Source organism: Varroa jacobsoni, unplaced genomic scaffold (assembly GCF_002532875.2).
Source record: "Varroa jacobsoni isolate VJ856 unplaced genomic scaffold, vjacob_1.0 scaffold_1075, whole genome shotgun sequence".
Lineage (NCBI taxonomy): Eukaryota > Metazoa > Arthropoda > Arachnida > Mesostigmata > Varroidae > Varroa > Varroa jacobsoni.
The window spans coordinates 12,165-33,087 of NW_019213977.1; the positions used below are offsets into that span (position 1 = coordinate 12,165).

At 40.0% G+C, this 20,923-nt stretch overlaps 3 protein-coding genes and 1 long non-coding RNA gene across 5 annotated transcripts in view; 3 read left to right on the forward strand and 1 right to left on the reverse strand.

Moving 5' to 3' along the window:
* Nucleotides 1-3,744: 3,744 nt before the first annotated feature.
* Spx (Spliceosomal protein on the X) lies at nt 3,745-9,118 on the reverse strand. The gene is made up of 7 exons (XM_022843761.2): nt 8,929-9,118; nt 7,479-7,562; nt 6,959-7,056; nt 6,527-6,703; nt 5,635-5,893; nt 4,823-4,999; nt 3,745-4,623 (listed from the first exon to the last, which is right to left on the reverse strand). The coding sequence occupies exons 1-7, from the start codon at nt 8,960-8,962 to the stop codon at nt 4,052-4,054; spliced, it is 1,401 nt and encodes a 466-aa protein (XP_022699496.1). The 5' UTR covers nt 8,963-9,118; the 3' UTR covers nt 3,745-4,051.
* Nucleotides 4,960-7,952, forward strand: LOC147752699 (uncharacterized). Its single transcript, XR_015313394.1, has 2 exons — nt 4,960-5,044; nt 7,460-7,952. It is a non-coding gene; the product is annotated as an uncharacterized LOC147752699 (long non-coding RNA).
* Nucleotides 9,119-9,189: 71 nt separating the features above from the next.
* On the forward strand, nt 9,190-17,191 carry LOC111266338 (uncharacterized). Of its 2 annotated transcripts, XM_022843757.2 has the most exons (3): nt 9,190-10,409; nt 10,727-11,008; nt 17,064-17,191. In XM_022843757.2, the coding sequence occupies exons 1-3, from the start codon at nt 9,576-9,578 to the stop codon at nt 17,085-17,087; spliced, it is 1,140 nt and encodes a 379-aa protein (XP_022699492.1). In that variant the 5' UTR covers nt 9,190-9,575; the 3' UTR covers nt 17,088-17,191. The 2 variants fall into 2 exon arrangements, with proteins under 2 accessions (XP_022699492.1, XP_022699489.1); XM_022843754.2 differs by lacking the exon at nt 17,064-17,191 and having other exon boundaries at nt 9,199-10,409; nt 10,727-12,809.
* Nucleotides 17,108-20,923, forward strand: part of LOC147752700 (calreticulin-like) — a 9,571-nt gene continuing 5,755 nt past the window's right edge. Inside the window, exon 1 of the mRNA XM_022843758.2 lies at nt 17,108-17,198. The gene's annotated coding sequence lies outside the window, so the exon portion shown is untranslated. The remainder of the gene's footprint in view (nt 17,199-20,923) is intronic.

A 20,923-nucleotide genomic window follows, 5' to 3' on the forward strand; every position in this document is an offset into this window, starting at 1 on the left:
TGTCGGCAGGTGTTCAACGCTGGAAAAAATAAAGCAACTATTATTGTTATTTCGCATCTCACAATCGGAGTCCAAACAGAGACGCGTCTGCATTTAAATGCACACATGTTAGTACCGAAGCCTCGTCCAGATTACAAAAGGAACTACTTTGTAGTCGACTTCACTAAGTTCTACTTTTGCTAAAACAGACGCACATGCAGTTAACATGCGTCCTATCTAGGACAAAATTTCTATTGGACAATGTAAGATGCTGTATGCACATTTAATACGTTTGAACAGCGATAAGAACAGGAGCTCCTGCATTCGGTACCACAGAAAAATAATACCAGTCCTAGTAACCACCATTAACGTAAAACTATGGGTTTTGTCACATCATTCATTACACTCTTTCGCCTTTCGGCTGAATTAATGAGCATGAGGTGCTCTTCCACCGTCGCTCTCTCTGTTGACTAAACTACTTTACTTTCATTAAAATAATTCGCCGTGCTACACGATACAAGATGACACAATCACCGAAGCATCCCTTCATTCGTGCGTATCATGCCGAACGATTTAGTTACAGCAGGCCAGACGCGGGTGTGCCTCTAATGCGAATCAACTGGAAACTAACAAACTGCCACAGCATCCGTCGCGCCTGATAGGGGCGCAGCTACCATTGCTAGCGCCACCGAACACTTCAGTCCACCGATTCACGTACGATACCCTTGTGGTGTATTCACATCAGGCTCACGCAGCGTTTCTCAAGCTGTGAATCACGAAGTTGACAAAACAAGGCTACGACTAACCAGCTAGTAAGATATAATACTGGCTGTTTACTTCAGTTAGTAATTGGTTTAGATCGATAGATCACAGCTCCGACACACTGTACTGTTGCGTTCCGTTCAATCTACCATCAACATAGGAAGTCTCAAATTTTTCTTAAGGGTTCTGCAAACACTTGCCGTACTTCGTCTGCGATCAAGCGTAGTCGCCTTTGTATGCGCTTCTTGTACTTGAGACTCGCTTTTGTGATTGCCGATATGTTACTGGGTGTACATCAGTTAACGGCTGAACAGAAGTATGTTCCTGCTGAACTCGCTTGTAAGTATTGTCTGAAAGTGTTTGTTCAACTTTTGTTAGCGTTCGGTTTTATATGTGTATGTGTAAGTGTGTATATGTATGAGTATGTGATAGCGTGAGCGTTCGGGCACCCTGATGTGGCTCGCATTTCTTGCTGTAGCTGACCTAAGTCTGTTAGGTTCAGCCTGGAAGTCATCGCCAGTTCATGCCAGCAGCTGGTTAGTGATCGATTTTACGCCGTAGTAATAATGGCAAGAACACGCATGCACGTGTTCTATTTACTAACCGTCAATGGCTTTGTGCGGGAACTCGGCGCACACTGTTTAAACGGGGACGGAGGCCGCACGATCGCATCGGGTTCACTCTCATCTAGTAACGAGCAACAAAACGGAAAACAACATTGTAATTATAGTGCGATAGGCTGACAATTACCTTACTATGCCCTGAGAAAGCCGAGGGTATGATGGTTAGTCGTCCATAGACAAAGGCGAACGAGACGAAACGCGAGCAGTAACTACGCGCAAAGGCGCGATATTGCAGACATAAGCATTAACTAGCGGCTAAAGTCGTGGAGCGTTCTGCGCGTAGATCACACCCGCCTTTAGCTAAATCGAAATCTAGCCGCCTTCTCGTATGAAATACTGCTCAGGGTGTATTGGTTTGTTATGATGACAGGCATGAGCGATGACGTACCACAGAAAATGAAGGGCGGCCAGAAGAGAATTGTGTAATGGGCGAATCAATTTCGGAAGTATGAGCAAGGAGTATTGGGAGTCGATGGAATAATACGAAAAAGAATAAAGGAATGGTTCTACTTGAATTGTAAGCCAGTACGTCATCGGGAACTATGACGACTTGCATTAACGTTAGCCAGAGAAGACGACAAAGACATAAAAGCCCATTTGTGAATAGCGCCGTAAGACAACGTAAACGTATAGTGCTTATCCTTACTTTACCATGAGCAACCTATGCCAAAGGCTAAGTGTTGGTTTAAGGGTTGTTTGATAGTAAAAATCAAAGAGGCGTTGACGATAGTAAGCCACAGTTGACTCAAGAATTTAGATAACTTTGTTTAGAGCGTTATTCATTGGCACAACATGGCCAGTTACGAATTTATGTGCCATTGAAGAATAGTATTTCGGGTAGGTCTGGTGATTATATTTAATACTGTTATTTTCGCTAAAGCCTATTGTAAACAGCGGAGTGTGCCAATGCGGTATAAAGAGCCCCCGTGAGTTAACATCATCATCAAGTAAACGTGGCTTCAGTATAGGCTGCTTCAGCAAGTCTTCAGAAGTTGCCTCCTGCAAATTTGCAGGTTATTTGTTGAACACATGTGCATATATATTTAAAAGCCCTGATACTGAAAATCGCGCGAATCGAATCGAGTCTACTTGGTAAAAACTCCACTTAGAGCTGAGAACCTTCTGTCTGAATAATCTAACCTATTTTCTAGATATAATCATAGGAGTCGTAAAATATGATAAGGGCTTTTAGATATAATAATAATAATTACAGTAATTGCCCTCCCGAACAGAATCAAAGGTGTAGTTATGGAGACTACGTAGCACTTTAACGCACCTTTCTACGATCGACTACGTCAAACTTGAACAATTAAACTTTGTTCGCCAGAACTGGAAGTCGACGCACCTTTCTATCGAGAAACCTTCATTTTAGGTTTGAATCTTAAATGTTTAGCAATGCCATGCACGGAGAAAATGCCATCGCAATATGATTCATCATGTCTCTTGTTCATTTTAAAGTTACTCTTTTCCATGTTTGTTTGTTTACCTCAAATTGTTACCCGTTTAAATCGAAAAAAAACTCAATGTATAACATACACATAGATACTGATTAAGAGGCAGCTTAGCAACAATTTCCGTAAAAAAGTCAAAACATAACGTACACCTAGTACGTCAAAGATAATGTAGTAGGTAAGTCATTTGCGTAACGACTGCACTGGATCGCACAACTTGCAGATATGCTACGAAATAATGCTCAGTTAAGTACTACCGGACGTAAAAAAGGTATTTATTATTTGTTTTTTGTGCATACAAAATTCAAACAGATTTTTTAGCAAAAGCACGTTAGCCATGAAAAATCTAAAGGAGCAGCTCAGAAGAAGCAAAAATGTCTGACATCCTCGAACCAGAAGCCGTTTTTTCAGATTTGGTTGGCCTTTCTTGCCTTAATTTATAATAAATTAAAGCGAAATTTTCAAAAATGAACGATGCTAACTGAACTGGGAATTGAAAACAGACTCATATCATTTTATTATAATCGAAACTAGAAATAAACTACTAAGTTGCCACATGGGGACAATTGTGCTCGTACAAGTGAAATAGAATTAAAGCACTCAATACGCATTGCCCTATTTCTTTTCGAATCAGTAATTTTGTTGCGAACTTTTTTGTAAGGGAAGTTACGTGTCTCATGTGTCGATAAACTTCGATAAATGTTCAAATATCAAGTTTTGAATGATGAACATTTTTATTCTAAATTTCAAATCGTTTTGAAACAAGAAGCAAATAGGATACCGTTAAGTTTTCGAGAACTCCGTACATTGAAAGAGGTCTATGCCAAAAGATCCCACAGAACCTGCAGTAACTCATAGATATAGACATTTGCTATTCTTAGGAAAACTTTTTATTTATTTATTTGTAACACAAATAACCACTCGTTAAATATGAGGCAGATACAAATATACACAAATTTATTGTTCTTTAATAAGAGGAAGTTTATGAATTCCTTACATCGGTTTAGTTTCCCTGACGACTCGTATATACATCGTTGGTTCATCGCATCTAACCGGGCTACAACAGCCAATACTCATAGCCCCAAACAGGAATACTGTAGTATAAAGTTTTTCTTCCCCATGCGTCAGATTTTTCCTCATCTCTCTCTTTCTACCAGCCTCTCCCGATATCTGTGTCACATATTCTACATAAGCAATTTCTGTTGTTCCGATCCTTAATTTCTGTTGTTCCGACCCTTATGTTGCCGGTGGTGGAGGTGGTGGTGGATGTGGGGGTGGAGGTGGCGGAGGTTGCATCATTCTTAACGCAGCTGGAGCGGGGGGTGGCGCTGGGGGCGGAATCGCCCCCGGTCCTCCAACGGAGCTTGCACCCGACACAGGGGGCCCAGTGGGTGGCGGAGGAGGAGGCGGTGCTGGAGGCGGGATATTGCCAGGTGTTCCAGTGCCACCAGGACCAGACCCGGTTCCCGGAGCACTTGAGCCTGGAGGAGGAGGTGGAGGTGGAGGGGGTGGTCCCCAAGGTGATCGGCCGAAGGGCGCTCCCATCGGTGGCGGGGGCGGATGATGTGGCATTGACGGTGGTGGAGGTGGAGCAACTCCAGGTGGCAGGCCCATACCCATAGCGGCAGCCATGCTTGGCGGTGGAGGGGCGCCCATGTTCGGTGGAAGAGGAATGCCTGGAGGCGGCCCCATGCCAGGAGGCAACGCCATGTTCATTGGAGGGCCACCCATACCGCCCATCGGAGGCAGGCCCCCGCGCATCATCGGAGGTGGTGGCGGTGGCATCATACCAAATGGTGGACCGCCCACTGCAAAATAATATAGTAAAAAATGCTTGAGCGCATTTTTATTAATATTCAAACGCTACAATATTACTTTTATCAGTCTTACTTACTTACTACCAAATATCATCATAGATAACAAAGCATATAGACTTTTCTATCTATTGATGTTCAATCTTTCGCTTTAAAATTATATAGAATACGTAAAGTTTCTGTCTACACCTACTCCCTTGGAAGTTCGCTGGAGGTGGCACCATGCCAGGGGGCGGCGGTGGCATCGCAGGAGGCATGAACCCGCCAGGTGGCGGCGGCGGAGGAACGCCCATTCCCGACGTCGATATTGGCGGTGGTGGCGGCGGAGGAGGAGCAGCCCCAGCACCCGGAGCCCCGGCACCCTCGGATTCTATAGCGATAGTAAAATATGCACTTATCTGTACACCAGTAATAGGTAAAATTGCACTTATCTGTACACTATTGGTGTACGCTAAACATATCTATCTACAAAATTATTTGATTTCTTTATTCACGACCATTGTATAGTACGCGTTGTTGGTAGAACTTACAATCTAATTACGCAAAAGATACAACGAATGACATAAAGAACTGGATGCTATTGCTATGGACGTTCAGCCCATAGCAATAGTCGGAGGTGGCTGAATCAGAAGAGGATATCATTAAAGAAGTGACTAACTACTTGAATGCGGAGGTATCTCAGAGAAAATAGTTAAAGTCTATATTAAATATATTAAAAATAATTAAAAATAAATTAGATTAAATGAAATTACAAAAATATACTTTTTCAGCAATCCATTCAAGTCCACCAGTTCACCAAGATTGGATACCAAGCTAATGCTAAATGCTACAGCGTCCTGTGCATAATATTAACTCAAATGTATCATCTTTGTTTCAAGTTTTTAACAAAGCATTCACTCAAGGGTAAATCATTCTTTTTCTGGTTATTTTTGTACCTCACAAAAACCGTATCGCTGCGGTACGGTAATGATATATTTAAAAGCAGGTACAGGTATCAATACTTACCGGCTGGAGGAGCATCTGCGAATAGCTGATGGGGTCTCTCTCCAATACTGAGAGGATTCTGCGCTGCGAGAAGTCGTTCGGCAGCTGATCCATGTCGCTCACCCTTGGTGTCCTTCTTGAACGCGTACGATAGACTAATAGCACGATTACACAAATATTGCCCGTTCATAGCGTCAATGGCGGCATCGGACGCCTCGAATGAAGCGAAATTGATAAAGGCGAATCCCTTCGAATTGCCCGTTTCCGGGTCACGCATTATCTAAGAGAACACAGAGGAATTAGCAATTAATGTGTAGCCGAAACGCTTTGGTCATAGCATAAAAATCAACCGGCAATGAATAATTGCTTACAATAGTAATTTCAACCTCCTGTAATTCAAATCGGTTGTCCAAGCATATCAAAACAAGTATTGCCGTTTGACACTTCGATTACAAATTTTAGATCGAGACAGAAACATTCAAGTACTAGTAAAGGTAGGCAAGAAAAGGTACTCGTTGGGCATACAGACATCCAGTATACTTCAACTACATTTGAAGCTAAGAACAATTAATCACTTGATAGTAACCGTTATATTTACCCACACAAGTTGAAATCTCAAGTTTACGAAGGCTTACCAGTTAACTACATTTGCTTTGTAAACCGAAATAATTATATTTTGCATGAATAGGAGATTCTTTGATGTGACCAAAAAGTATTGAAGTTAGTAAATATCGGTGCGATGGCTTACACGGCCAATGTACCGGCTGAAAAAAATTATGCTGGTTCAGACCCTGCGATAAAGTACATGTTTTACTGTGTGACATAAGAAAAGAAGAAATCAACGTTACTAGTGGTTGTGCTTTTTTTTATACAACATCGAGCATATATATACATGAATCTGCGAAATATTTACTTTCGGCGTCTGCAAAATAACTCCAAAGGCGCTAAATGTATCGTACAGAAGCTTCTCGTCAACTTCTGTATCCAAGTTGCCGATAAATATATTTGCGCCGACATCTAAGTTCTTCTGATGCGCAGAAGCTTTGTTGACTCGAACTGGTTTGCCGTACAGTTTGATCATGTTCATAACCTGCAAGTAACCAATTTACTAATGCCGTTTAATATCACCTAACTGCAAATATCGCACTAGCGGTACCTTTTTGTAACCACCTTTATGCAATCATATACTACACGAAAAAAATAGCTAGGCCCAACCAACTATAAGTTCTTATATATTGTTTGTACTTTTTCGTCCTGAACCGGGTGAACAAAAGTTCATTTTCAGTTAAAAGGGCTCATTAAAAATTTCACTGTATAGACACTTATTTTACCGTCTGTTGCAAACCTTAATAGCATAGTCTGCGTCTTCTTCCCCAAGAAACTCGACGAAACCGTATCCCTGATGTAGCCCGGTGATTCGGTCTTTCGGCATATGGACAGACACTGCAATAAGTAAAAAAAAAATAGTATCCTTCCTATTTTTTAACTCGGCTTAAGGATATTTCTATTGAAATATCCTTATATTATATACATAGTAAATTATATATAAATACTGAACTAATTGATTTCCTACATCGGACATTCGATACTGAATATTGAATATTCGTAACACGGACACTTATCAACATTCAACGACGATTACTGGGTATTTTTATTTAAACAAAAGCAAACTAATACGGTCTAATCGCCGTTTAAACATCGGTTCTGAATTTTGTAGACGATAAAAAATAGAACTCTACGAACTATAACTACTACTAAAGAGCTTTAGGGTTTGAATAAAGTTTATTTAAATAGAATATTTATGTAATAATAATTATAATCATCATCATCATCTTGCATCTTTCAGATATTGAGGTAATATTCACCAATTGGTCCAGCTTGCACAAACAGCTCCCAGAGGAGGTTATCGCTGACTTTCTCATCGAGACCCCCAACATATATTGTAGCATCTGAAATATGGAAATTAAAATTATCATGTCATTATCGCTAATAACTGCTCGGTTACATTATTAAAAAAAATTGTCGAGCGTGTTTATGAAAGTATATATTAAGCATTATACCTAATGATTTTATATAACTATTCCAACTAGGTACATCTCAGTAGTACTAATTCCACATTTCATTAATGACATCCATATTGTCCCCCTAACATTCTGTAAATTTTTAAACGACTTATCTTGATTGATCAAATTGACGTAACATTGTATGCAAATCACCTGTAAGGTCACTTGTTATGCAATTCGTTTGATCTAGGAGCTAGACCTATCTAAATAAAGCATTGACTGAAAATTAAAAACCCTTAGTCATACGCTAAACTGAAAACGGCTAATGACCTCTAACTACTTGGCCCTTCCTTATGCAATGATAGTAAAAATTATCATCATTTACTGTAATTAGTTTACAAATGATTTTGTAAGTGAAACATTATATACGTATGTGGGATTCGATTTGCCATTACACAGGAAGGGGTCAGTGACCTGTTACAATACGAATTCAAGATCTACCTGGGATCAATTATAAAATGACTATGGGCATAATACTGAACATTGCGGAAGGAATATCATTGCTAGCTTCATAATAGACGTGTCATTGTTTCAGAAGCGACTACAATAGCCAGCATTGGTTATAGTGTTTATTCATATTAAACGAACGTTCACTTCTATAGGTTAATTCACAAAAAAAGACGGTATGTTTATATATACAGATTTACTACTGAAACGACAACATTAAGTGTTATCTGCGCCTACATAGGTTAAGCCTGGTTTCGCCGTTGAGACACTAAATAGGCCCACAACAACACGAATAACGTTCAAGGAATATATTGCTTTCTATAGTTTATAAAACACCGCGTTGAAAAGCTATCGCAAATCAACGCTGTTCGTGGCCTCGATAAGCCCAGTGACTGTCACAAGAAATACCGAATACAACTCTCGTTGCGCAAAGTTCATTAGTAGATGAGTATGAGTAACCCGCTTCGTTTAGATATTCAGTTCGGAAAATTGGGCTCCTACGATATCACAGGTCTCGATGTGTATCATCGAAGACAGTGACGCACAACTTGAATGAGCATTTGGCTGATCAAAAACAGTTTAATATTTAAATCTGCCCGCCTAATAGATTGACGGTTCTGCTAGCTCTTCATAGACTTCCACATTCTCTAGTCACCATCGTCAGCACTACCATGCCAATGTCCCATAAAATCATATCTTGGCAAACCAGGTAAAAATTCTATATAAGAACTAATGTACAAGTAGGCTTACAATGTTCAGTTCGAAGTCGTCACTAGTAAAACTGAACGACAATTAGATAACTGACCTTGATTTCGTTCAGCAATTGGACCCGCTGCCATTATTTTGTGCAACGGGAAACCGTACTACGGATCACTGGAAAAAGTCGCTGAATTTGTTCACTTCGCAAACGACTTTGTTTCCATCAAATCTTCGCACGCGCCTATTAGCCGGCAACAGCTCATGTGTTGATATGCAACACAGCATATAAACAATCCCTGTAACAGACGACTCTTAACTTCTCGGAATGCTCCACCGACCCCTTTACTTCCAAAATGCTTAATGGGCGGAACAATACGCTCTTTTCATTTACTGTTGCGGATGCCTAATTGTGTACTATTTTTCGGTTACTAAAAACAGTCCCATATGATAAGAGACACCCATGGAACAAAACAAAAAAGAACATCAGAAATTTTATGTGATCATTTCCATTTAGATCTAAACAATGCAGGTATAAGCTCTTCTTTGATGTTAACAATTATAACATTAATTTAATAACAGTTCTTGCCATATTCTTGTGGATACAAAATCTTTTGAGTAATTGACAGTGATCTGCGCAATTACCGTTACCGAATCAGGAATTACGTTATTTTGCAACTCTGGTATTGTGTCAGTAAATAATTCAAAGAGGTGTATGAACAACAGTCGGATAATGTCGCTTCCCAGCGCTCAAAGATGGAATCATTTGCGGCAAAAAAGTTTATGTTGGGCATGACAAATAAGTTTAAAAAGTGTACTTATTCCGTTCAACGGACAGAGGAATATGACTTAACGATCATCACCTCGGATGCGGCTCAGATACGCGTTCAATCGTCAGCGCTATGCGCTCAGAGCGAATACTTCGTCGGACTTTTATCATCTGGAATGGTCGAGCAACAGCAACGCACAGTCACTTTTGAAGATCTTGATTCATTGCGGATAGAATCGTTTGTGCAATTTTGCTGTACTGGTGAACTATTTATATGCGGGAAAAATTTTTTACATTTACTCAAGCTGGCCAGTCGTTTTATCAGTAGAAACATGTTGATCATGCTACAACAGTACGTTCGGACTGATTTTCTCTCAATTCCGCAGCAAGATTTGAGTGCGATCGTAACAGAGCCTATCGATTCGGAGACTGCAATATTGACGAGGGAAGTTCTTCTAGGAAACATGATTCCCGCTAATATGCTTGATCTCAGTTTTGAGGTGGTAGACGATCTGCTTCAGGATGATGCGCTGGTGTCTGCAAAGGAAGATCACGTCCTTCAGTTTGTCTGTGACTTCTCGAAGCGACTGGGAAGCTTTGGGATAAACTTGCATACATTGCTTAATCGTGTACGCCTGCCACGTCTAACACTGTCCGCATTCGAACGAGCAGCTGTTAGTTTGCCCGGCTTCAAAGATAGTAAGGGGTTTGAGGCTATTGTTCGCGGTATGGAGTTTCTGGACCTTATTGGTGAAGAACAGCTCAGGCCGCGAAGGAGGAGTAATGTCCACCTCACAATGCTTTGGATCGGCGAACACCATGTGAGAATCGTCCATATAGATATATGGCGAACTGAGTCAGTATATTGTGCTTCGTTTTTTCTGGCAGACCGCTTGCAGTGCATAGTCTAGGTTTTGTTTAAAATGAAAAAAAATCTAATTTGATTTATTAAGGAACTATAACTAATAGGGTACCTTTAATTACATATTTTCTTGTTATGAATATTCTGGCTAAGACAAAAATAACATGCAACTCCAAAACCTTTATTATGCGCTATATTAGTTATGTGTGAAGGTACTTGCGCAAGTAGACACACTAATTAATTTTTACCTTTTGGCCTGTTGTTTGCGTCGTTCAGGAGGAAGATCAGAATGGCTTTTCAATTGCGCATTCACTCGTCATTCCTTTCGAAGGCACTGCAAAGCCACCTCAGCAACTTCGACAACTCGCCACCGATCGGGTGTATCTTACTGGAGTCAACTCATTCAGTACAACCCCATTCTTCAGTGCCGCAAACCATTTATTTGGCATCTCTATATTGGGGCATATTGAGAAGCTGACGTTCAAGAAACGCGGAACCTACCGATGGGAAAAATCTCGTGATTCCTGTCTTCAGGATAATTTGATGGCGATCGAGCAGGTAATTGGGGTCGACACCGAGGAAGACAGCTTTTACATGTCATGCCTTCGTCGAACAAACGGAGCAGAGCGCGTATTCGTGCTGAAGTGTCAGCTCATACAAAAAGACGATCTAAAAACGGAAAAAGTTGAAATACCTCCAGGCGTGATGTCGATTAAAGCTCGCCGCATGATCTATAAAAGGGCTTATATCGTCATACTTGATGAGAATAATCAGTTACTTGTGTATAATGACCGCAGGGATAGTTTGTACCTCGTTCCCAATCCTGATGAATGGACTCCAAAATACGTTGAAATCGCTGTACAAGACGATCACCTCTATGTGTTTGACTACAGTATGTGTCCCGTAGACTCGCATGATTTTTCTCAACCATTTTCGCGCTTTGATAAGATACGGGTTTTCAACCTGGTAAGCCTGAGTTGGGTATCTCAGTGTCAACTCAGCCTTAATTCGATCCGCAACTCCGGACACAACGAACTGATAGACTTCAACGTTGACATGTATTTCATCCGAAGCCAACTCTATTTTTCGTGGATTTATCAGGGCTGGATGTATCTGTTCCGAGCGGATGCGAACGTGCAAAAGGTCGATCTCGTCTACAAATGTAAAATTCCCCGCGAAGCAAATGCCGTTATTCTTTTGCCAGGTTTCTATACCAGCCACGACGAAACGACAGTTTTAGAGAAATGTGTCAACAGTTATTGTCAGAAACATTTATCTGTTGTTGGCGAAAGTCGGCTCGCAGCAAGGAAAGTAGCCAAATGGCGCGAACGATTTCTCGACGAAGTTCATACGAGTGGTTTATTACAGCAGTGCGTCGCTGGTGTAGCATGGGGTCGACCTTAGCTTATTGGCTTAGAAAGTATAAGCAGCTAGCTTTTGTCCTTCAAAAGCAAACAAAGTGCATGAGACAAACTGTGATATCGAGGTCCTAAACTGCCAGGATTATTCAAACATGTATATTAATTCCGTATCGGAGTATTGCACATTCACAGAATTTAGATTATGGTATTGCAAGTTTGTCCCACGATTTTTTATATTGAACAGTGCGCTTTAGGCTTGTTAAACCTTTGGTGTACGTTTAAGAACCAGCATTTGCCTTCAATGTTTCATTATTTGATTCTGAACTTGAAAATATATATATATCATGGATTTCATATCATATATACTTATTTATTTTGATCATACGAAACGTGTTAAGGCTGAACTGAATTTTATGCTTTATCAGTGGTTTGAGTCGATGTTTGATTTCACAGGTCAATTAATTATGTATTGGGCGCTTTATGTCTAAAGTGAGCTAAATCGTATTGAACAGTTTTGATCTTAGAATTTATTCAAATACAGGTTTAGCACATTCGACTAAAACTTGAGCAGAAATATTTAATTCATCTTACTTCATTTCTATCATCAGTATCTATTCATGTATGCGCCGAGAGAGACAGCTGTGCATACTTTGTACTTTGAAGTATTACATATGGGGCAAGATATGCCAAACTATAGCACCGAGTTACGAGACAAGACAGCCAAATTAGACATTGTGCTGTGAATGTGGGCCATGGAGGACAATATTAAGGTTGAATATTCAGTCTATTACTTAATATAGGAAATTTGTTCACGGTCAGAACAAACCAATAGCTATATCTGCTCGTACATAACAAAGAGATGAAAGCAGTAAGACTTATATAGAAAAAATACTGGCATTCATAATGCGTATATGGTATGTTGTATACACGATTGTAATTAAATATTTATGCTGAATAAATCATTGAGGTTTTAGATTTATGAAAAAAATGTTCATTAAGCTCCAATGTGTATTCCAGCATATGGCAAGCCCATTAAGGCAGATGAATACGACTGTTTGGTGCAAAACCTTTTTACTAGGTTTGCCTGCAAGGCCCTGCTTATCTAAGATGAATAGCTTTACTATAGGATGTAATGATAAAGCATAGCTTCAAATTCTTTTGATCGGTAGCTGTTTCAACTAGTTCCTCCCTACACAGCACAAAGCAAAGTGCGTCTACATCGGGACTCGGAACTCAAACCACCACGTATGCGGGCAAATACGTTAGCTAGTCCGTTATCACGAAGTCGAACTGCACGTATTATTACTTCAGCTAAACAAAGACCTCTGATCAGTCAGACAACCGTGGGTCGATTGTTAAACCCGCCCCAGAGCGGCTCGTTTCCCAAATATACCGTGGTGCTCAATAACAGATAAAACAGCTCTATCTGTCGAATCACGCCATTTGAACCCAACCGTTTACAGCGTTATACGCTTCTAGGGCTAATTTAGCGCTAATCTTGATGGGTTAACCGTTATAGAGATTGTTCAAAATTATTTCAATTATTTCAATAGGCGTACCTAGTCGTAGTACTTAGCTGCTGTTTGTCTTTCTCGGCTAGTGAAAAAAATCTGATCCAATTTCGAAGGTATTTCGGTGGGCAGCTCAGCTTGACGTACTATTTTTGGTGATCTTCGGAAGTATGCAATCCATTGCGTTTGCGTAACAGTAGTGGTTTTCAAAATCTAAATTTTAGGAATTGAATCTATTAGTATTTGAACAAAGTAAATTCTCTCCTTTAATTGATTCTTACCCGATCGTCTAAACTCTTATGTATGAGATGTCCGCAAAGGGGCGTAACAACATCTAATCGTTTCAGGACATACTGGGACGACTTTTAGTGTGTGAACATGGCCGATCTTGAATGAATGATCTAACCCAAAACACCGTAACAACTGCGATATTATTCAACGCGCAAACTGAGCTATCGATATTTATATTCACATGAAGCACATATTTTCTGAGTAAAAAAAAGGTTCCTATGATTTGCAGTTGATTTAAAATGTCTGGTACCCACGAGCATCATCAATGATTCCTTTGAGCCGGATTTTAAGCCAGAAAAACGTATCCTTCTATCTGTCACAACTATGCTTTTTCCTGTATTAGCGAAAACCGCTCCTGTTGAAAAAATCTCTTACATCGCGTTCTCTCTCTAGGCAAGCGTTTAATCCTAAATCGACAATAGTTTACGAACCATAAATCGCGACGAACTGGCAATTTATTGTTCCTAGTAATTCTTGTACCTTTTTGTAAAACTTTACTCCTCAACGGTGTTATCGGAAGAGATAACGTGCGAGTATACGTGCTGAGAATAAAGAGGTCTGAGTGGTCGAAAAAACGTGTCGTACAGCATTAGAGAGCCTTAAGTCACCAGCAAGACAAGGAGATCGCAGCGTACCTAAGCCAATTCTGTCTGCTTCCCTCCTATGAGACACGCATTGGCGGTTACAGACAATTATAGCTCAGCTAATGGCTGGATGACTGCATGAAACGAAATTCAGTTGTTACATTCGGATAAAGCAGGATTTGCGCGTTCAATAAAAAAAAAAAAAAAAAAACGCTCTACGATTCCTCGGCTTCACGATGGTTATTAGTCTAATACAAGTCACCCCACCTTAGACTAAAACAAGTTTCTGGAATGAACCTCAGACGATTATTATATTCAAAGTACCATTTTAGAAAGCGTTGTATCAGGAACCTCAGTCTGTATATTCTACGAAGCGCCTAGCTGCGAAAAACCAAACGCATTCTATGATCTACAATGACATAGTCTTTCCATTGATTTCACACCCTTTGGATCTCTTAGTTTATGTGCCATTTAGTAAATTAATGTTTGTTTTATTTTTTCATTTTATTTTTGAAAACAATTTTTCAGTAATAAGTCAATAGCGGTAGTGTTTGATAATATCCTAATTCTGTAGATTGAAGGACATTGTCTTAGAGGCTACAGATGGGAAAATAGCTGATTAATGTATTAATTTAGTAGGGTTATTTTTAAATGCAAGGACAGTAATCATTATCACTACTATACGACAAACCATCTCAATCCGTGTGCTAGTCTGAACCGAAACGACGATCTTCTGGAGATCGCTAGAAATTTATCCTGGATAGATCCGAGTAGCAGTAATGTAAATTTGAGCGGTCGGAAACAGACGCATGCAGTTTCTGTAATAGCACAGTAGGTAACATATTTGCTTATAATGTTAAGGGCCACATAGTAGTTTAGGTCTGAGCGTAGATACACTTTGTTCTCTTCTGGCAAGGGTTAGCCCCCTAACCTCGCGGTTGAAGTACCGTACACAAGACACAAAAAAAATTTTTTTAGACCGACGGCAGAAACTTCATTCTTATTTTTGATATTAGAACACCACCGTTCAGAAGAATCAAGCCGGCCACCGGCATCGTGTAAGCTAATATATTATCAGTGAAAACTGTGCGTAAACAAATATTTTTGTCAGTATGAAAAACTGTGTGTATACTATATCGTACAAAAAGCTATCGAATGATATCTACTAGAAAGAAGCTAGTCTCCATTCGAAGCGACCTCTGTTATAACTGTAATGAGCCTTTAGCATCTACACAGATGAACTAAAATGCGTTTAATACCAAAACAGATTTCAGGTAAAGCTAGCGGGTGGTGCCCTTCAGCAAAACAGTGACTCCCGTATTCATTGTTGGAGGGAACTTAAAAAAAACACTTTTTATTTGAAGACGATACGGTATTGGGAGGTTTCCTTTTTGACTTAAGCGTGTTGTGCATTTGTAAGTTTGATTTCTGTAGAACAGACTGTCTACAATACAATATACCTTTTAGCAGCATTTCCTTTCCTGTTGATTTTTTTTGTTTTATTTTGACTTTTGGTTTATCTCATGGACTAAGTACTAATGAAGTACTTAGATAAATTTGATCCGTGTGCACTAGATAAAGAACAAGGGCGAAGCTTTTATTTTTATTTATAGAAGACCTTTATTATCTTTGAACGCGACTTATTCTACCCGTAATATATGTGCACAATGCATATTTGTTTTCCTAACGTATTGTCAAAAGGATATTGACGGGTTAAATACATTGTGGCGTGTGTTATTGAACGACTGTGAGTTACGAAAGCATTGGTCAACAAAACGAAACACTGGTCTAGTTCACTATCTCAACAAGTAGATGACCTCGTACTACTTCAGTTACGGTACGAACTGCGCACTCTGGCCCGGCGACGGCCTTCCTTTCTTTATGTTATTTGACTTTTTCTCCCTTTATACAACTTCTGCGCAGCCGTGTAGGAGGACCGGTTGGACTCAACAATCGGGGCGCTTTACCTCGGTGTGACAACTTTGCTGTTTTTAAGCCTTCAGAACCGCAACCAATCGACGAGACCTTCAACGCGGATTAGAATACACTATAATATTGTGCACTTCAATTCGTACTTAAGCGCCGCTTTTAGTTTAAGAATAAACTAGGGAACTAAAGTCAATTCGAAAATATGTAATGCTGTCGTTACTATTCTATCTAACTTCATAGTATTGTCTTCAGTATGAATTTTTAACCGAAGCGCACTTCCTGTATTACTTAAACCCAATTAATGTTTCGAGTTCTACGTCCAACATTGTTACTGAAGATTTTTTTCGAGCTCAGCGCCTTAGCATTACTAAGCTATCGGCTGTTTCAAAGTTTACTAAACACGTTAATCCTTGCACCACTTGAAATTTGAAATTAATATACGCCATATTATTTGAAACGGACTGTTAGATCTGGCCTCGCAGGTTCTAAAGTGCTACGAGTGGAATACTTCATCTGTTGCAATCATTTGGAAAATATAACAAAGCACGCTTTTATTAGACAGTACAAAAGACGCGTTTTTCACATTTCATATTATTGGTATTTTACAAACGCTATATATAAATTGCTTTATAGAGCAAAGAGGTGAGTTGCGGCTATGTAGTCATTAAACTAATCGAAATCATAACAAATATTGCATATGTATAGGTGACAAAGGAACCGTTGTTGTTGGTCACTTGAGCTGACTGGGCACTGGTTGTCTGCTAGCGCATATTGCTATGACTCTTATTGTGTACCATTTCGTTGGGATATCTCAATTAGGGATAATGGAACTAAATATAGCAAATAATCTCCTCTAATGCACCTTTATAGGCGTAAATAACTACTGTGTGGTAGTTGATATTATAAGACATCTCTCGCTATTTCACTACGCTTTCAGGTGAGACTGTTGGAGAACCATTGATTCAAACGTGTCAAATGTCGTCGTAAGATGAAGTACCGTCTGCGCTAAGGTTCTTTAGCAAGGATGCAATCGAGACCCATTTTCTCAATGATTTTTAACCGCTTTACCCAGGTAGGCAGGTTCTGGCTGGTCCTAGTTAGCATAATGAGTGTGCAGTCCCCGGAAGCAGCGTCTGAAAGTGGCCTCATTTTCGACAGGCAGTCGCAATCGGTAAACGATGGTCCCGTAAAACATTTTGTGAGCGAAGTCGTTACGCTTGCGTTATCGATGCACTATCCGCACGGCGTGATTGTCGTGGACATCGGCTGCGAGCTCGACGCCATGTTGCGTACGAGCTTCCCGGTATCCTTCATAGATATGAAACCTCTACAGACGGTCAACCCATTGCGTATGAACAGGGATTACGAAGCGGTGGCTAGTTATCGTAAAACAATCGTCTTTAATGCGACCTACCTAGCATTTTCCTGCAGTAGTTCTCTGGGAATCCGGCACATAATTGACAAGAGAATTCATCGAATTCATTGCTTGGCTTTGCTACGGCGCCTTTCACCTCCTTTCAGCTCTTTGGTATTTTACACGTTCTGGGATGACGTCAGTTCCCTTCAAAAAAACGCTATCAGTCATGGGTATAATGTGCAACGACCGCCATTTTTGGACATAGCCGTCACATATGGCAATCACGACACTAGCGCTCCGAATCGCAAACTCGCTCTCTGGGCTGCGCACTGTCCGGAAGAGTTAAGGTATTCCCATTTCCTGGGTCAGTTCATCAGCGCAAGTGCTGAGCGACCTTGCAAGCTGTCCATGGAAGTGAGCATTGGCTCTCTACATTGCAAAGCCGAACTTGATGTACGAAGCATCACCGTAGTCGAACAAAAAGCGACTTTCGGGTACCGTCTTATATATCGCACTAACACTACCCTGCGGGCTCGTCATGGTTTATCGAATACGACCAGGATATCAGTAGTTTTTCGAAGCAAGCTGGGAACAGATCCCGTCGTATCAACGATATGGCCAGTTAGCGAGTTTCCTTTTGTGGCATTCGCTAAAGTACCGCACATAAATTCTCCGTCGCAGGTCGCCCAGGCATTGTTTAATCCAACGATGTGGTTACTTTTATTCGGCTTAGCCATCTTAGTTTGCCTTTGTCTACGAGTCTTCGAACTTCGAACACAAATGACTTTTGACATTCTGTTTCTTCTTATTGTGAGTGTTTGGTCCGGTGCGGAACTACCACGACAAGTTGGCGACGACAATTTGCTAAAATACAGATTTATCTTGCTAGCAGGCTTATGGACACTTAGTTCGCAGGTTACCAGCGTGTATTTGCAAGCCAGCGTTGTTGCAGGCCTTCAGGCTTTACCTGATCAACGAATTAAAGAAGTTCACTGTTCTTCTTCTAACCAAAAAATTAACTCAACTATCACTATGGGTAGATACGCCTCAGCGGTGGAACCAGCGTTTGTTACAAATGATTTGCCGTTTTTTTTCAACGGGGACGCTCTATGTCAGCGGCGGCAGCGAATCGATAGACTGTACGAGCGACTGCTGGGTCAGTTTCGTACCTATGAAATTCCACTCGACGCACCTACCTATGAAACGACAGTGATTCAACCTGTGGTTATGGAATTCCATGAGAATCACGTGAAGCAAACACATTTTCCTGAATGGAATTTTGACGCCTTTGGAAGGTTTGGATTGAAGATTTCGCAAGTTGAATTAAGCCTTGGCCTGAGGCACACCGAAAATCGACTGCCCTATAGCCAACTAAGAACCTTTTTGCGGTTATATTTAAAGCGGCCATTGCACCCAAATTATAGAATAAGAAATACCTGCAGTAAAAACGATAAACATATAAACAAGCAGGGCAAGAAGTCGAGCTTTAGATGCATTGCTCAACATGAACTGGAGGAGAGCAAGGTTCCTCATTTGATGATCTTAGACGACCTAATGTTTCCATTGGAGTTGTCGGCTTGTGGATCAGTGCTGGCATTGGGTTTATTGCTTGGCGAGTTTCTGTATATTGCATTGAAGCTTTGGTAACCATTAGGCTCATTCCGTGTCATTTACCATCAACAAATTTCATGTTTACATCACTATGTACGATAATGATTATGCAGTCCTTATTGGAGTTCTAATGTTTGACTCAGTCTGTTCTTCGCGAAACGGCACACTGGACATTTAATTTAATAATTGCTAACAAACGTTTCTAAAATGTGTGTGCACTATTTAAATTGGCTGATGCTGGCTTCTTTGTAATAAGATTAAATCAAATATAATAAATAAAGCAAGTTTGCAATGGAAGAAGTAAATGGACATTTAGTAATAAATGAATCTCGATAGTAACTTTCTGGCCCACAGAAGCTTCTGAAATGAAAGTGGGCTACAGAAGCTGAAAATCAACTTTTCTTTTAAGTTGAAAGAAATCTGAAAGCTTATATGATATTATAAATTATCATTTTAGCGGATTTCTGGTATATTTATTGGATTCCGTGAGTTAATAACCACGTTCAAAAACGAATCTAAGGAGCTCATGGGTAAGAACCACGTTCGACATTCATTACCTTGATTAAGTACTTAAAGATACTATCTTTGCTCTTTGTATTTGAAGATTCATAAGATACCAGAAACGGATGTGGGTCTCAACGATTTCAGCGTTAAATGACTTCTCGTATAAATACGAGATTTTTAGGCCATGAAAATAATAATAATAATTGTACGTTACAAAAGTTTCACTTATTATTTTATTTAATTTCGTAATATATAGATAATATGTAATGTATGTAGTATATACATCGATAATACACCAGAATCATACTTTTACTGCTTAGCCACATCAAAGGCCTTTTATCCTGAAGTACATCACTTATTATGTTAGATAGAGTTTAAGTCTAATTTTATTATCCTGAAAGAAATCAAATAAATACGTTCCGATGAATCAGATCCGAGTGCGGTAAATTATTCATTTCTTAAATATACTAATGATATTCGCAGATGAGTTATGCATTATTGCACATGTATGTATTTGACACAAAGCAGTTAGTAGTCGCTGGGCAAAATAATCAAAAAAGCGATTCATGCCAACTCTAATTGAACTTATCTGTTGGATTTCGATGGCGTAACATTAGCGCACATAAATAAACTTATTGTAAAAACTTTTAATCCGCTTAAAACTGATTGCGTCTATCTATTAGCGGATAGAATGACCTTCATGATGAACTTTCCAACAGGTTGTCGGATTGTGTTACTGTTCCGAGTTAGGGTTTCGTTATATTGTTATGTGACGCTTTATAACAAAGAAAGAACGCATATGTTATGGTCAAAGAGGCAAAGGTTATATGTTTTTGCTGTTAGCTTCAAAAGATTCATTTGCGTGACAACAATATTAAGTTTAAAAGCGGACATCTAATCTGTTTGCTCAGAGAATTGCAGAAACGTTTTCTGTGATGGCTAAAACTCCTCAGTGCCTCTACCACCATATCGCTTCCCTTAAGCGGTTAGAACGTCCGTGACCGGGTGAAGGCCAATTTCGAATACATCATAAGTGAGAACTGATTCGCGCTAGTCAAAAACGATGGTGTGGTTAGCTGAAATATATAATCTGAGAAAAGCTGCGGTCGGGATCGAATCCAGAAAATTAGGGTTGTTAGTTTCGCGCTTTTTAAGCATTCCTACGGCGTTTCCCTGTTCTAAACTCTACACTGTATTGTTTCTCTGGCCTGTGCAGAGAAGGTCCCGATGTTCTTCCGCAGTTAGAAGTTGACTGTGATTCGAAACAGGAACTCGCAATAAAAGTTTCTCTTCCGTCTGACTAAATCCAACTTCTCCACCTTTTC

Coding starts and splice junctions, on each gene's coding strand:
- Spx (XM_022843761.2), bottom strand. CDS start 8,962: ATGGCAGCGGGTCCAATTGCTGAACGAAATCAAG. Junction 5,894..6,526: donor TTATTTTGCAGACGCCGAAA/GTAAATATTTCG, acceptor GTGTTCTCTTAG/ATAATGCGTGACCCGGAAAC. Junction 5,000..5,634: donor CGCAGATGCTCCTCCAGCCG/GTAAGTATTGAT, acceptor CTATCGCTATAG/AATCCGAGGGTGCCGGGGCT.
- LOC111266338 (XM_022843754.2), top strand. CDS start 9,576: ATGGAATCATTTGCGGCAAAAAAGTTTATGTTGGGCATGACAAATAAG. Junction 10,410..10,726: donor TTTGGATCGGCGAACACCAT/GTGAGAATCGTC, acceptor TGCGTCGTTCAG/GAGGAAGATCAGAATGGCTT.